The 17,331-nt window shown below is 42.9% G+C and overlaps 1 protein-coding gene across 6 annotated transcripts in view; it reads left to right on the top strand.

Annotated features, from left to right (window-relative positions):
- Positions 1–17,331, top strand: part of THRB (thyroid hormone receptor beta) — a 375,781-nt gene that overhangs the window by 351,565 nt on the left and 6,885 nt on the right. For all 6 annotated transcript variants that reach the window (XM_032267857.1, XM_032267848.1, XM_032267841.1 and 3 more), the window contains 2 exons: positions 9,063–9,209; positions 14,578–14,836. In XM_032267857.1, coding sequence (XP_032123748.1) covers positions 9,063–9,209; positions 14,578–14,836 — 406 coding nt within the window. The remainder of the gene's footprint in view (positions 1–9,062; positions 9,210–14,577; positions 14,837–17,331) is intronic.

Genomic DNA, 17,331 nt, shown 5'->3' with positions numbered 1-17,331 from the left:
ATACTTAACTGGCCTTTACCATATGCCAGGTACTATTCTAAGTGCTTTTCATTCGTTAACTTCCTATACCAATCCTGTAGGTAGATGTGGTTAATATCTCCATTTTACAGAAGAGAGAACTAAGGCAGAGAAGTTGAGGAAACTTGCCCAAGCTCCCACAACTAGTAAATAGTGGTGATGGAGGCAGCCAGCTCCAGGACCTATGCCTCTGCTCACTACCCTATGCAATCTTGGCACCTGCACAAATCCAAAAAGCCTCTGAAAGATCCAAGCTCTTTAGAGGAGCAGCCTCTCAGTCCCTTGATCTTGCCTCTTTACCCCCACCCTGGTATTTCTACCAGAAAATTCACAAGCACTAATTCTGGATTGATAGACCAATTCTGATGCAATACACTCGGGGCATAACAAGATAGAGTCCTACCTAATTGCAAACCTAAATCCATCCTTCTCCCAAATGTGTCAGCCGTAAATGGACATTGCAGAAACCACTTCCAGGCCTGGCATTGTCTCCTGATTTCAAGTAGTGGACAAGCTGAATTCCAAGTAAGGTAGAAGATTTGAACTACATCCTGGACTTCTCCTGGGAATTTTATACTTTCATTGTCTTTACTCCCCATAGAGAATGGACAGTAGTCTAACTAAACTAGTTTCAGTAGTTACTAAGGTGCTTCTTTCCAGACTTTAAAGATTTGTTCTTTTATTTAAGAAGCAATTATTGAGCCACTACTATGGGCCAGGAAGTGACTAAGTCAGCCACATGCCTGTAGAGGGAGACAGACAATAAGAGCTAAACAAGCAAAATAAATGCAGGTAGTAAACAGTGTGATGGGGCCAAGAGTTCCTGAACTGGAAGTGGGGACAGACTTCATTTCTCTGAACATGGTGGTCAGAAGAAGCATCTCTGAAGAGGTGACATTGTGCTATGTCTGGAAGCTGAGAAACTACCCTATAAAGCAAAATATAATCAAAAAATCTTCATGCTATGTGGTCTCTTCAGCAAAGACAGCACAATATCTAGTCATTAGAACCAGTCTTGATGTCTGCACTGATCATTTAAAGGCTCCTAACTGTTCATCAGCCTGACCATCTATGGAAAGAATCTATGGTACAGAATGATTTGTCGTTAGTTTTTTTGTCAGAACCATGAGATTACCCATGCACAAGAGAGTTTTCTTCTCCTTGTAGGGTTGACATGAAATGTATCTTTTTAGATCTTTAATCTATTCAAGAAATTGTCCCTCTTGATTGAAATGTAAATAAGTTTCTCCAAGTCATATTTCCCTAGAGGGTTACTGGGAGAGATCAGCACTCCTCCACTGTCCTGTCTGTCTCTGCAGTGAACTTCATTTCTGTCAGCCAGTCCCCTCCTGTGCCTGGGAACACCCCTGCATCTGCTCACAGGAGGACAGTGTTCCATTCAGCCTCCACACTTGAGTATCTATGCTATGTGTGAATGAGACGTGGTAGCTTTTCTCCAAGATGGCTGCCATCACATTATTTCTCCTCCCTGTATACAGAGCCCATTGTCTCCCAGAGAGGGGTAGAGTCTGTTCCTCTCTCTCCCCTTGAATCTAGGCTGGTATGTGATGCCTTTAAACAGTGCATTTTGGCAGAATTGAAACTGAAGTTACTTCTAAGGTTGGGTCATAAGAAGCCTTACAGTTTCCACTTGAGTCTCTTGGGGGAGAGAAGCTACCTGGTCTCTCATAGCAGTTGGCTATATACTGTATTTAAAAAAAAAAAAAAGAAGTCCAACTACTCTGAGACCACCAGGCAGTGAGGAATCCCAAGCTAGCCATGTAAAAAGGCCACACAGGAGGAGAAATTCCCAACCAGCCCAGGGACCAGAAACGGGAGTAAAAAGCCTTCATGTGACACCAGCCTCTACTGCCATTTGATGGTAGCTGCATGAGGACCCCCTAGTGAGAACCTCCTGGCCGTGCCCATCAATCCCGAGAACTCTGAAAGAAAATAAATAATCACTGTCTTAAGCCACAAAGTTGGGGGGTAGTTTGTTACACAGCAATAAATAACCAGAACAGAACTCAATCAATATTTGTTAAACTTGCACATACAGTTCCACTCACCCATCCTTGGAGACAGTACAGTTAAGCCCTGTGTCTCAGCCAGTTTACATAATTACACATACTCCTCGCAGAAAGCTGACTCCAACTGAGTATTTATGTTCAGGGTGAAAATTTCACTCTTTTGAGTAGTGAATTCGTCCTGCAAGGACATTAAGAATTTTTACTTAAAGACAGCTTCACTAAATGATATTAATGTGCTGAAAGTTATTGTGCACCGAACAGGCTTTTGCACATTAGGATTTGCATCTCCTGTGTGCCGATACCCCTTTTTCTGTGCTTGCAACACTGCTACATGTTATTTATTTTTTATGTATCGATGTCCCATCTTGTCCTGAAAAAGAATTTGAGGAGGCCTATCATGTTAATAATAGTTTAAAAATATGTCATATGGCATTACATGTTGTCATTAAAGCCAAAAGTATTCATTTATCTAGAATGGGTAAGTACCTTATTCCCTAAAAGGAACTACTGAAATAGTTTTAAGTCTAAGACTAGGACTCATTTTCACTCTAAGACCAGCATTCAAGTCAGAAATAGAGACAGGGCTGGGCACAGTGGCTCATGCCTGTAATCCCAGCACTTTGGGAGGCCAAGGTGGGTGGATTGCTTGAGCCCAGGAGTGCAAGTCCAGCCTGGGCAACATAGGGAGACCCCCATCTCTACAAAAAATAAACAAATTTAGCCAGGCTTGATGATGCTCACTTGTGGTCCTCACTACTCAGGAGGCTGAGCTAAATGAAAACAGAGTAAAGCCCTGTCTCAAAATAAAAAAAGAAAGCAAGCAAAGCAAGAAAGAGAAAAGAAGGAATGAAGGAAGGAAAGAAGGAGAGAGGGAGGGAAGGAAGGAAGGAAGGAAGGAAAGGAAGGAAGGAAGGAAGGAAAGAGGGAGGAAAGGAAGGAAGGAAAAAGGAAAGAGGGAGGGAAGGAAGGAAGGAAGGAAAGAGGGAGGGAAGGAAGGAAGGAAGGAAGGAAGGAAAGAGGGAGGGAAGGAAGGAAGGAAGGAAGGAAGGAAGGAAGGAAGGAAGGAAGGAAGGAAGGAAAGGAGGGACGGAGGGAGGGAAGGAAGGAAGGAAGGAAGAAAGGGAGGGAGGGAAGGAAAAGAGAAAAAAAACACAGTGATTTGGTCTAGATTTTAAATCTATATTTGGGTCTGAGAAAATTAGAGTCTTTGGCAAATGAAGAACTTTGCAAAAGCCATTAAGATTTTCATAATAAATCTAAAGCCACTCTTTAAAGCTTCTCCCAAAAGCATTTAAATCATATAATTTTCTAGTTTTCTCCAATATACTCAAATCTCTGAGGCTACAGAAATGCCTAATTTCACCACCAACAATTCATGTGTGATGACAGTGAGGATGAAAAGCAGAGGCAGGCTCAGAAGAGAACAAGCAGCATCTGATGCCAAACAAGGGAAAGCGGTCTCTCCACCAAGGGTAGCTCACTTCTAGACCTCCAGCAGCAGCCCCTGACAGCAGCAATCTTGTCTACTGACATCACTTATTATTGTCTGCTGACATTGTATCATTATTCTGCTCCCTTAGTTTTCATGCCAAGTTGTAGCTTTGGGTGAATCTCTACTCAAGTATAAAATGTGACCTTTAGGATCAGGGGAGCCCTTTTCTACTCTTCCCCTGGCAGAGATACTGCCTGATTTCACACACTCTACTGGGGTAGCTTCAGACAAGGGGCATAAGCAGAAGCGTCAGACAGGGTGGGTGATGGGGCCATATGTGGTCTGTGTGCCTAGCTCAGGGGACAAGTGCAATCGTGTCAGGAAGGCATCTACCAGCCCAAGTTATTAGAGTCACATCAGAAGAACGCAGGATAATCTAGAAGTTCCATGAATGGGCATTGGAACCAGACAGTTCCAATTCCATGCTTGCCTCTGTTGCTTTTTTAAGTGTGACTTCGGGCAAGTTATTTCACCTTTCTAAGGCTCGGTTGCCTTACCCCTTGCTGAATGGCATAAAGCAACAGATGCCAATGGCTTAACACTGCCTGGCATATTGTTAGCAACCACATAAGTGGTTACTACATGTGCCATCCTTAACACCACCACACCCGCACTGCCACCATCTTATTTCTGCTCATCCCAGGAAACGGGTAAGGCTGTAGTCATATCCCATGGCCCAAGGACCTTGACTTATTATCTGCCCAGGTCTTCCTGCTTAGCCTGGCAAAGACACAAGAAGACACCCTATGAACAAGTATAGAAGGGAGAGTCCCATCTGGCCCCATTCCATTCTGCATGTGCCAGAGAGTTGCCTTTTCAAGCCAAGAAGTCCTTGGCTCTGAGCCAAGGACTCGGCAAAGAGGTCAGCTGGCAGCACTTCCTACTTACCTTGAACGATGCTAATGAAATAGTCAAAGCAGAAAGCCAGTTGGTCACGATTTGTATAATACAAGCCTCACCCATGCTGAGCGAGGGCTGCTGTCACCCCTGCGCACACACCTGAATCTCTCCTTTTGCACTTTCTACCCTCACTGTCCCAAGAAATCATTCTGGATTCCGCACCCCACAGCCAGTCCATTTTGGCCCCTGCTTTCAGCTGCCAACATCTAACTGGCATTCTCTAGGCCTCTCCATCTCTACTGCCACCCCCATAGTCTGCTTCAGCCTGCTCAAACCACAGCTTTTGCCTGCCTGTTTTTTCCTTTGGCTCCCCACATCTCTTCTCCACACAGTAACCATCATGTCATGTCTACACCCTGTTTACAGCCCTTCAGTAGATGCCCCATTGCCTTTAGAATAAGCCCATCTCCTCTCCATGGTCCACAACACCTAGCATCACGGGTCTCCTGCCTACCTCCACTCCCTCATTTCATGCCATCACTGGGCTCTAACCACATGAGCCTCCTTTCTGGCCTTGGACTTTACACTGGCTTTCCCCCCTGCCTTACATGTTCTTCCTCTGGCCCTAAGGAAGGCTACCTCCCTGATATTTCTCAAGTCAGAGTCCACACATTACTTTTCAAAGGGGCCTTGGCTGACCTTCCTTTCTCCTGCCTCTGTACGTATTATCATGTCACCTCCAGACTTATCACAAATTCCTCCATGAATATATGTTTCTTATTTATTATCTATCTATCTTCCCTCACTACAATGCACATTTCCTGAGGATACACTGGTCATTGCTGTAACCTCAGCACCAAAACTAGGCCTGGCACACAGTACCTGCTCAATAAATATTGGTATAAGTATGCATTCATTTAATCACTTAACCAACAAGCATTCTGTCCTCCACCGCTTGGCCCAATGCATTGTACACTGTAGGCAAAGACAAGTAAGACTTATTCTCTACCTGCTTAAATTCATCTTTGGTGTGTACCTACATAACTACAATAAAAAGTGATAGTAATAAATGCCTAAATACCATATGAGTGATAGCTGTGGGCCGCCATGTGTGTTTGAATGAGGAAAACATCATTTCAAACTGAGGTCACCTGGGAAAACATCTAGGAGAAGCTAGGACTTGAGTTGGGTCTTGAAGAGAAAAATGGGATTTGGAAAAGACAGAGATGAGAGACAGAAGTGGGGGCTTTGGAGAAAGCAAAAGTCTGGGGAGAAGGCAGCAGTGAAATGGTAAAATGTAAGGCAAGTTGTAGGGAAGACAGAGAAGACAGCTGGGCCAGTTCAGGAGGTCCATTTAGGGCAAAGAGAGGATGTCAGAGTAAGAGTTGAAAGTACCACCATGAGCTAGCTAAGGCAGTTGGATCCACAGAGGCAAAAAGCAGGCTTTTCCCTACAGGTCTACAGTGGCAAATCTACAGGCAAGCTAGAAACTTATCGTCAGTATCTGAGCTTGATCTTGGGCACATAAATATATATGTGTATATGAGCAAAAGTATTTCTTATAGTAGTTTACAAGGCTATTAGCTGTAATAAGATATCTAATAGGTTCAACTAATGTCAAATATTTGTACTCTATTTTTAACATCTTCCAAATATTTTTTAAAATTTTGTATCTTCGTTATAAGTGAAAAATCTTCAGGGAAGTAACAAACAGTGTTTTATTGCTCAACCTTGATTAACTAGATGGTAACTCAGGTCAATTTATGGATATATACAGACAGATAGATAGATTCTTTTTTGTTGTTCCAGTATCTAAGATCCATTATGGAAAACAATTTTAATGATAAAATTGAAGGGTTTTACTTTGTTTATAGTTTTACTTCTAGCAATTTTATTTGCCATTAAATATCCAGAGGCTTAAAAGTAAATGTTTTATTCTACCTTGATATATATTTTCAAAAGAAAATTTGTGAGGTTGTAACATTTGGGGGTTTAATTTTACTTAAAATTGCCATATTTCCTTGCATACTTTTTCTCTTTTTTTTCAAATCTTTAGACATGTCACAAGTGGAATTCAAACAACCCACACACCCACAAATTGAGTGAAAATAATTAACATTGGTATTAACCCACCAACATTTCAAAGGATACTGAGTGCCATTTAAATACATCAGATTAGATCTATCAGTATTCATTGAGAGATGTTTAGATTCAACCAGGCCAAAACGATGTTATTACACTTTTCAATTTTATTTTTATTTCTAAAAAATGTTCACCCTACATATTTATAATTTATATATATAATTCTCTACCTTTTTGAATGTGTCTCCACATTCATCAGTTGATCTTCATAAAAGACTTGTCAAGTAGACAAGGTCAGTGAGATGAGCCTCAGTTTCAGGAATGAGAAGAAATTATAAAGAAGAGCAGGGATGTCTGAAGGCTGCAGGGAGCAGCATTACCCAAAGAAGCAGAAGTACCTTTTCCCTTAGCTCAATCTAGGTAAGAGGGAAGAAGGAGGCTGTACACATGATTACATCATCAATTCTGTCTGCACCCAGAGAGCCGGCTGAACAGCAGCCTTCCGTGGGCTTGCTATGCCAACAGTTGCCCCAAAACATTGTCAATCATTACAAAACATGACAAAAACCAGGTTTCATCCACTCACTGTGAGCAACATAAACAAAAAAATAAAGTAAAAAAATAAACAGGACACTGCAGATAGTCAAAAAAAAAAAAAAAAAAAAAAGTTAACTGCAGCCAGCCTTTGTTATGTATTAATACGTTTTTAAGACCTTCCCCTGAGGCTATAACCATGACTCCTGGGCTGCTCCTGTTGATCCTGGTGCTCTGGCACCAAGAGGAGTAGAAGAATCATCTGCTTTTCCTCCTGCTAAGAACGTGATGTGCGCAGTAACAGGAGATATGTGGGAGGAAGCATGGGAACTGGATTACCCTAAGCTGGAGTTGGTTACTGCTAACTCAGTGGTTCTCAAAGAGTGGGCCCAGAGCAGCTTCATCAGCACACCCTGGGAACCTGTTACAAATGCAGGTTCCCAGGCTCCACCCCCGACCTGCTGAATCAGATACACTGAGGAGGGGACCCAGAAATCAAGTGATACTGATGCACAGTGAAATTTGGGGGCCACTATGTTAAGCTAGTCTCACTACACTCAGTGTCCTCACTGCTCTGCAAGTGAAGAATTCAGTCTTGCTCAACTCACTCACAGTGCCAGTTCCTCATTCCCATCCCCCCACCTTTATCCCTCCAAGCCCCTGGGTGCTGAAAGAAACTGGCCTTTTCCTGTCTATTTATTGTGGCTCTAGGCAAAGGCGGCCACCACTGGGTAGGGCCTGAGTCTCTGTGATCTCCTTGGTCAATTCACATCTTCCTGGGAGACAGATGGAGAGGCTGACAAAGAGCGTGTTAAGAGGAGTAGAGATTCTGTTCCCTCCCTCCTGTCAAAAGGTCCACAAGGAGTAAAAGCCCTGCAGTAGGCGGGGGTGGTGGGGGTGGGGGAGAGGTGGAGCTCTGGGGAGACTGCTGTGTGGAGTCAGGGTCGCTCAGATCGCAGGCCTGGCCTCAGCAGCTTGCTCTGAACCTTTCTGAGCCCTGGTTTGCTCACCTGCAAATCAGGATTCGAATGAGAACTACTTGAGACAGGGTAGTATGCGAAGCGGCCGGCTCACTTGTAGGCCACAAATAAATGGTGGTTATGATTATCACAAAGACAAGGAGGAGAAGTGGAGCAGACTCTTCCTGAAGGAAGCACTGGGTGACGGCAGGAGATAAATGAACACAGATCACATCAGGGAGGTCACTGAGTGAGAAACTTAGATGGCGGCTATGGACATTGGGAAGCACATAAGTCACCTGGGAGTCTTGCTAAAATGTTGATTCTGCACCATCTGCTCTGGGGAGGGGCTTGGGAAGAAGTCGGCAGACATCCATGCTGCTGTACTTCCCTTGGGGCAGCAAGGCCATGGATTGTTCTTGAGCAAGTAAACAACAGAGAGGTGCCCTAGGGACATTAAATACTAGTAAATTCGTCATTCTGCCCCAAGGCTTTGCCAAATTTCCTGTAGACAGCCTAGCAATCTTCTCCCTCAACCCTCAGCTGAGACCACCTCAAACTGGAGTCCATAGGACAGAGGGGAGCTTCAAGCCATAGCTGGGTCAGAAGCAAGAATCCACAGGGTACCGTTTGCTAGGGCCCACCCTCTGCTCTATCACTGCCCACGTTGTATCCACCTCCCACACACAGACACACATCAGCATGTGCAGTGCTCTGAGCATGCCATCCCAGAGCCCCTAGAATTTATGTCACCTTACCTAAGTATACACCCTGTGTGCATTCAGAAACAAGCCCCAAATTCCTCTCCTTGCTCTTATCTCTCTCCCTTGCCCTCCTCCTCCTCCTCCTTCTTCTCTCTCTCTCTCTCTCTCTTTCTCTCTCTTTCTGCAGCAACAGTCCTGTAAACATTGTCTCTGGGGGCCTACTAAAGCAATGGCCAAGGCATATATCTTTGCTCAAAGAAATAGTGATTGTTAACAAATGATGTGAAAACTGAAAGCCATACAGGATGTCAGTTCAGAAGAGATTTTCTGCCGCATAAGAACCATGATAAATAAAGCTCCCTTCAACTTCCTCATTTAAATCTTTCTTTTTTCTCCTCCTTAGCCAGAAGACATTGGACAAGCACCGATAGTAAATGCCCCAGAAGGTGGAAAGGTTGACTTGGAAGCCTTCAGCCATTTTACAAAAATCATCACACCAGCAATTACCAGAGTGGTGGATTTTGCCAAAAAGTTGCCTATGTTTTGTGAGGTGAGAATGTTTTTCCTTCTGCATTATTTTTAATTATAGTTTCACCTGTTTCCAGGAATACTGGGTATTATTTACAATTTAATATTAATTGGTAGAGACTTAATCCTATGAAAACAACGTCAGTACAAAATGAAAATGCTTTCTATTTCATCTGTATTTCCCACTTTCTGTACTTAGTCATCATTCATTAGCTTGTCTCTGTAAGGTCCATCAAGGTCCTATTCATCCTCCTGATTCCAGGCATTGAGAAATAATGATAGCAATGGCTTCCATTGACTTAGCACCTATGATGTCCTAGTTACTACATTCAGGTACTTGGATTGGCCCACATTAAATCTAATCCTTCTAACAGATTTGCAGTGTCGCTCGTATTAACCCCATTTTCAGATGTGGACAATCAAGATCAAAGAGATTAAGTTAACTTATCCAAATGTGGCGCCATGGTTGAAACCTAGGTCTGTATTCTTTCCAGTGCATAGCCCAGCCAGATAACTGTGTGGTCATGTCTTAATCCTCAAGAATAAGTTAAATGCCCCTCACAGAACCAGGCTCTTAACATTGTCACACACCTTTCCTCTTTTCCTATAAGCTCATTCTTGCTTGTCCTATCTCCAGGGCACCCTATAGAGCTGTCCCACCAGAGGTCATCAGCTTTCCCTTTGGGACACTTTATCGGTCCTGCCCTGTGGTGGCCGAGAGCACTGACTCTACAGTCAGCTACATGGGCAAGAATCCTAAACAAGTTATCCGGTATCTTCAAACTTCACTTATCTCATCTGTAAAATGGGAATTACAATAGTACCTGCCTCTTAGAGCTGTTGAAAGGTTTAAGTGGGATAATGTATTTATAAAGTGACTAGGCAGTGCCTGGGTTGTAAAAAGTATTCCATAAAGTTTAGCTGCTAATACTGCTTTTATTTTATCTGTTACATTTCCATCCTGCCTCTAACTTCCTTCTTCTGAATCAAGTGGGGTTGATTATGTTTTCTGGAGAACTTTAAAAAACAATACTTCATAAGGTGCTTGTCTATTGCTCTGTATACGTTCAAGGGGACCCAGAAAGATACCAAATAAAGAGAGGGTCACGGACAGCTGTGAGCCTCTTGGGTAAGCGGGCTGAGTGATAAGTGATCCTGGTTTCACCTAAAAAGAAGCTAAGTTTTCTCACCTAGAATGACTGCCTGCTGCCTTGGCTCCCAGCTCTCTTGTGTCTTTGAGTTTGCAGTAACGGGACCCTAGATGGAGACAGAGAGACCTCATACATTATGGGGACACTTCTCATTGTCTATTTCTGAGCCTCTGCAGAAGCCATACCCAGAGGGACAGGGAAGTGTCCTCATACATTATGGGGATAGTTCTCATTGTCTATTTCTGAGCCTCTACAGAAGCCATACCCAGAGGGACAGGGAAGTATATATGTCATAAGACAGCTGTCTTCTTACTGTGTCCCCTCACGGCAGACAGCACACGGGAGCTCCTGGGATCTTTTACAAAGGCACAAATCCCATTCATGAAGGCACCACTCTCATGACCTCATCACCTCCCTAAGGACCACCTTCAATATCATCACACTGGGGATTAGGCTGCAACATATGGATTTTGAAAGGATACAGACATTCAGTCAATAGCACCAGGGGACCCGATATGCTAGTACACACAGCCTTGCAGTAGCAATGACTCATACCCCAGACCTAAAGAAGTCAGTAGGCACTGAGGAAGGGACTTTGATTTATATCTCTGTATTGGGCATGGAGCTTCCCATGCCTTTGACACCTTTTCTAAAAGTAGACATCTATTAACATTTTAGATGATATTGTAAAAATTTTACATATGCATTGAAGGTTTATTTATACGACATAATAAAGGTAATGATTTACGGTAAGAGTACCACAAGCTTTTGACACCTTAGTCTTTTTTCAAATATTTTTGTGTACACACACACACACGTGTACACATATATATGTGAAATATAAAATATATTTAATATAATGTATACCATAATGTACTTTCAGTGTATGAAACTATTTTTAACTTTTTATTAAAGAATGAGTGTATATGTCATAAGGGTACAGCTCAATAAATTTTTACAAACGGAACCACCCACATGATCAGCACCAAGATAAAGAAACAGATCATTACCAGTACCTGTCACTGTACCTAACTTTTTACCCTCAATGGCAGGATGTAGCATTTACATTTTCTTTTCCACAAAATGATTTTCAATGACCACACAGGATTTCAAAGAATACATCTACCATAACTTATGTTATCTGTTTTTACTGGATCTATAGTTCGTTTCCAATTTTTCACTAATAAAAATATGCTGCCGTGAACATTCTGACAATTATATCCTGCTCACATCACTGACTGCGTCTGAAGGGTAAAGCCTGGACATGGAGTTTAAGGACCAAGATATACAGGTTTCTTATATGTGTTGCCAAATTGCCCTCATGAGAGAAACTATGTGCACTCTCACATCCACTGTGACAGGCTTGTTTCCCCTCACTCCTGCCATTTCTGGCTGTCATCTTTCTCTTTTGTTTGTGGGGATGGTTTTGTTTTCCTGGACCTCTCTTGGTCCTCTCTCTAGCTGTGTCCTTTTGCCCCCAGTTATTTGGTCTGAAGAGGGACACCACTGAGTTTGTGAACCCTACGACTCCAGCCAGCCTGCCAGTCACATAGTGTCTTTGAATGTTCCCCAGAGATGGTTTTTTTAAAAAATATAAAGCTCATGTAAACCAATCACTGAAGAGATATTTCAGTTGAAGGAAGAATACAGAAGCAGCAGCCATCTCCACCACCAGGAGCAAATACACTGTGCACTTTCGTCTGTGGCAAGGGCAAGGGGTCAACATGGAACTTTTCAAGCATGGGTTGTAGCAAGCTTATCTATCCAAGTTTCCCTTAAAAGTCCAAGCCTGTTTCATTTTTGATTCCATCTCTTTCTACCCTGATATCATGTGGTCTGCAAATTACAAAAGGCGATGGCGGTAGGATGGTGGGAGCGCCTTTACAGCAGAGATGCATATGTTTTCCATCTTTGTGGCCTCCTGATGACCTTTAGCCTCTTACACTCTCTTTGAAACCCAAAAGAAGGGAATGAACTGTATAGGTTCCTGGGCTACCCGTGGAGTGGGCTGGAGATCTCAGGTGGTCTTGAGAGCCAGGGGTCTCTTGCCAGAGGCAGTTTATCACATCTGCTATTCAAACTGTGTTCATGATTATTGTTCCTCTAAGATCCATGCCATCCCACCAAACAAGATTGGCATGACACCAGTGGCTTCACAAGAGCTAAAGTCACCTCTGGCAGAGCTGCCAAAACAACATGCAAAACCACTTCTGGAGCGCAGGGCCCTGTCATCTTTGCCAGTCAACCTGAGTGATGCTCTCCTAAGGAGGCAGGAAGAACCTGTGGGAGTATCCCTGTATCACTACCTGTCAGACCCTTGTTGAGTGTACTTACAATGAAAGCATTTTGGCAGGTGTCTAAGAGATTATTTGCCCACGTGTTGAAACAAATCTCACCAGGATCCTACAAATCCCTCTTAAAGGAAAAGGCATCTGGCCCAGTTTTTAAACCACTAGTGATCCTTTGCAAATACTTATTCAGCTTTTATTTAAATTTGAACTAATCTTCAACAGTTGGTACTTAAACTAGAAATTTGGAAAAGAAAATTTCTACTTCATCTACAATCAGACTTGGTTTAAAAAGTAGGGCCTGCCCAAGTTTGCATACTTTGTAACACATTTTAAAAATAAGTGGTTTGATCTGATTAGTAACTTCTCGTTGCTGTTCTATGCTGGTAGTTCTCAAGAGTGGAATCTGTGAACTAGCAACATAAGCATTACCTGGGAACTTTGGGGAAATACAAAAACTCAGTGGTTGGGGCCAGCAATCTGTGTTTAGCAATCAGAATCTAGACAAAAGCAAATCAGAGTGCTTTTTAAAAAATGAGTGGAAGGAGAGAATTCATATAAACGGATTCCAGAATCAAGTATTCAGTGACTTTTATTTTATAGAAAAAGCCAAGCAGTTTGAAATTAAATGGTAAAGTGACTAGGCTGAGCTAGTAAAAAATATAAAACACCCAGTATTTTAGATGTAATTCAATTGTATTGCTTTTATATAATAACCCAAATTGGACTGGTCAAGTATTGCCAAAAGCATTTCCCAGAAGGAATTCGTAACTGCTTTAATGAAGGATAGATATTAGGTGTAACTCACACATTTGTTGTTTATGGAAACTTAGTAATATCCATGGTAAAAAGAGTATGTTCCCGTCTTCTCTTGGCATTGGATTCTGACAGATCCAGTTTCAAATCCTATCCACGAAATATTCATGTGACCACCCCCCCCTCAACCCAGCTTGTTACCCTCTCAGTGCCTAGATTTCCACATCTGTAAGTAATATGGAATTATGATATTTACCTCATTGTATTGCTGTCAAGATTAAATGAGGTGATGCATGGAAATCTGGGCATGATGCCCGATTCATCGAACACACCCATTTACTAATAGCCTTCCAAATTACTTTGATAATAGCATTTGATTAAACAGTCTCCCCTTCCAGAAAATAAAATTCTGGTTTTTATTATTTTGCCTATGAGCAAAGGTATTTTTTATTATTGCCACAGTCTCACAAATCCTAATTAACAGGGTAACCATATGAGCTTAAAAGGAGATTGCAACACCAGCAGAAAGACCCGGTGTGTTGAGTAACTCCTGTGTCTCAGGTACTGAGAGGAACACAACCTTGGGAGCCAGGAGGTCTCAATTCTGCCCTCCCCTCTGCCTTTAAGTCCCTGGGTGACTTTAGATGAAGCTTATATCTCTGGGTCTCATGGGCAACATGTATCTCTGCCAGCAACCCTCTAGTTCTCTGCCAAGAGGCTCAAAGAGCAAATGTGCTTCAAAAACCGAAAGGAAGCCCAGTGGCCAGCTAAACAGTAGGGTAAGCTGTTACCTATTCAAGCTACAAAACAAAAAAACAAACAAACAAAAATGGAGACTTTAACATAAACCCTGGTCTCAAGCAGTTATCAGTTGAAGTTATAAAACAAACCCCCAAACTGAGGGGTTATTAGCACAGTTTCACACCTGACTGTAATAGCAGTTGGAGACCTGCATCTGTCGTAAAAACAATGCAAACTCCTGAGGTTGAAGTTGGCAAAGATTACAGCCAACTTTGAGTATGAGATATGGTTGCTGAAAGTCTGCCAAGCAGGGAAGGGAAAACCATGGGTTCAAAGAATACAGGATAAATGTTAATGACAGAAGGTTATTCCTGTTGCTTTTAAGTTATTGTGTGTTGCTCCTGACTGGCATTTGTCCATTTGTTCTTCGCTGACATGAGCTGGTTCTTTTCAGCTGCCATGTGAAGACCAGATCATCCTCCTGAAAGGCTGCTGCATGGAGATCATGTCCCTTCGCGCTGCTGTGCGCTATGACCCAGAAAGTGAGACTTTAACCTTGAATGGGGAAATGGCAGTGACACGGGGCCAGCTGAAAAATGGGGGTCTTGGGGTGGTGTCAGACGCCATCTTTGACCTGGGCATGTCTCTGTCTTCTTTCAACCTGGATGACACTGAAGTAGCTCTCCTTCAGGCTGTCCTGCTGATGTCTTCAGGTGAGTATGCCTAGACTTGTTAGTGGGCATCCAAAGAGCTTTTGCTTGTCTAGTGCTATTTCCAATCACTTGATGATTTTCAGTCCCCCTTTAGCTTCAGAAACATAGCTCACTCTTCTTCAGCAAGAAATTGCAGGTTTGCCAGTAGACTGGGAACTTAAAGGAGGGATGTCAGAAGTCTGATGCTTTTTGCAGTGTCCCAGGGTAGAAAGAAGCCAAAGGAGCCATCTTAAAGACTCTATGAAGTGATCCACCTTTGGTGGACACTGTGCAGCCCTCTTCATAGTTTCCGGCCAAAGCTGCCTCCTTCCGGTTTGGGGTATGCAAGATATGGATGTGAGTGACCACACGATTGTGTGTTAAGTTCTGTGTGTGGAAACCATGGATGCAAGCTAGAGTTTGTTCATGGCTCAGCTACAACTGAAGTTTCAGTTATCTACTGCTAAACAGCACACCAACCCAAAACTCAGTGGCTTAAACATCCAAGAGGACTGGAGTTCGGCTGGAACATCAAACATTGGTTCAGGCCTCCCTCCATGAGGCCTTTCCTCCTGCAGGGTAGTTAGACTTCTTACTTGGCTGTTGGATTTCAAGAGAGAGTTCCAAGCACATGAAAGCAGAAGTTGAAGATCCCATGAGCATAAGACTCAGTCTCAAATCACACAGCATCACTTCATCCACATTGGATAGGCCCAAACAAGTCTGAGTGCCAGCCCAGACTCAACAGTCCCCCTCTAGATGGGAGAATAGCACAGAACTAGGAGTCCTCCGTAAGCCACCATAGCTCATCACCAAAACGTCTAACTCCCATCAGCTGGGGCAGATAATAATGCTGGCTTTTTTTCCTTCGGGGATCATGTCATAATAAATAAGGAATACCAAACACATCAAACCCTGTCAGGGAAGATAGTTTTAAATGGAAGTGGTTTCAGAGTCCTCTGCATTTTCAGGGAACCCAAGTGTAGCTGTGTTCTGGCACTTGTCACTCTGCACTGTAACTATCTGCTTCGCTTGTCCACGTAAGTCCCTGTGGACTTTTTTTTTTTTTTTTGAGGACACGGATGTGTCTAATTGTATATCCAGCACCTAGGCCAGTGTTCAGTAGAATTCAAGAAAAGCTTATTGAATGAATGGCTGAATATGTGGGTAAAATATCAGGAGCAAGTACATTGAGAATCCTTTGTAGAGTTGCTGCTTCCTGGTTAACTCAGTAGGATTCTTTTATTTTTTTTTTTTTTCAACCTGAGACAGGGTCTTGCTCTGTTGCCCAGGCTGGAGTACAGTGGTGTAAACACAGCTCACCACAGCCTTGACCTGCTGAGCTCAAGAGATTCTCCTGCCTCAGCCTCTCCAGGCACACACCAGCACCCCTGGCTATTTTATTATTATTATTATTATTTTTTATAGAGACAGACGGGTCTCACTATGTTGCCCAGGCTGGTCTTAAACTCCTGAGCTCAAGTGATCTTCTCACTTCAGTTTTCCAAAGTGCTGGGATTACAGGCATGAGCCCCCATGCCTGGCCTATAATTCTTTTTTTAAAACTGATCTAGAAATGTATTTGCTATAGGAAATTTAGGTATGGCAGACTTTTTTCTTTTTATTATGGAAAATTTCGAAGGTAAGTAGATAGAATAGCATAATGAACTCCCGTGTACACTATGGCACACAGACTCCAGACCGGCTCCCCAGACTCGACACCTCGCAGTGTTCACACCCTGATCATCTCCTGTCCTTCACTGTGTACAGAACCCGTGCCTTGCTTCTAACCAAGAGAATATGGCAAATTTGATGTCACCCTCATGTGATTATATTACACAATCTAAGATTCCCCCTTACTGGCAGACTTGCTCTAGAGTGTCTCTGTACCAGCTTCATGAGGGAAACCACCATGTGGGGAAAGTTCCCATGACAGGAGCTGTAGATGACCTCTAGAACTAAAGATGGTCTCCAGTGACAGCCAGCAAGAAATGGGGCCCACAGTCCTTCCAGAGAATTATTCTCAAATAAAATTTATAGCTTGTCTACAGACTCCCTGTGTGACTTTGGGTGGCCCCCTAGCTTCTCTGGGCTCCAGTGACCTTTAAAATGAAGAAATTAAGCTACATACACAGGAATTCTATTTCTGGAGGGACTCATGGTAATTTTTTTAGCTGGGATTTTAGTGGTACAAAGACAGTTTTAAATAATGTTGAATCACACCATGAGAAAGCTATTTCTTCGACAGTTTTCTTCCTGGTTACATCTCCTTCCAAATAAGGCAAGGAGAGAGTCTCAGTGTGGTGCTAGTCTGCCTTTAACACCTCTCTAACACTTGCTAACCTTCCTTTTTTAACAAAGAGAGAGTGGATCTCAGGAGCAGTGTTCGGCCAGAACCTTCAGCTCCAAAGTTCCAAAGGCTTCTGCCATGCCTCCATTTTTGTGGTTATCTTCCTACTTATGTTAAATGGATTTTTGTTACTGAATAGTATGTTTCCACTGTAGTGGGTCAGTTT

Source organism: Sapajus apella, unplaced genomic scaffold (assembly GCF_009761245.1).
Source record: "Sapajus apella isolate SASKATOON/1434 unplaced genomic scaffold, GSC_monkey_1.0 scaffold4, whole genome shotgun sequence".
NCBI classification, from domain to species: Eukaryota; Metazoa; Chordata; class Mammalia; order Primates; family Cebidae; genus Sapajus; species Sapajus apella.
Note: the sequence above shows the minus strand (reverse complement) of the source record. Positions and strands in the feature narration are given on the sequence as shown.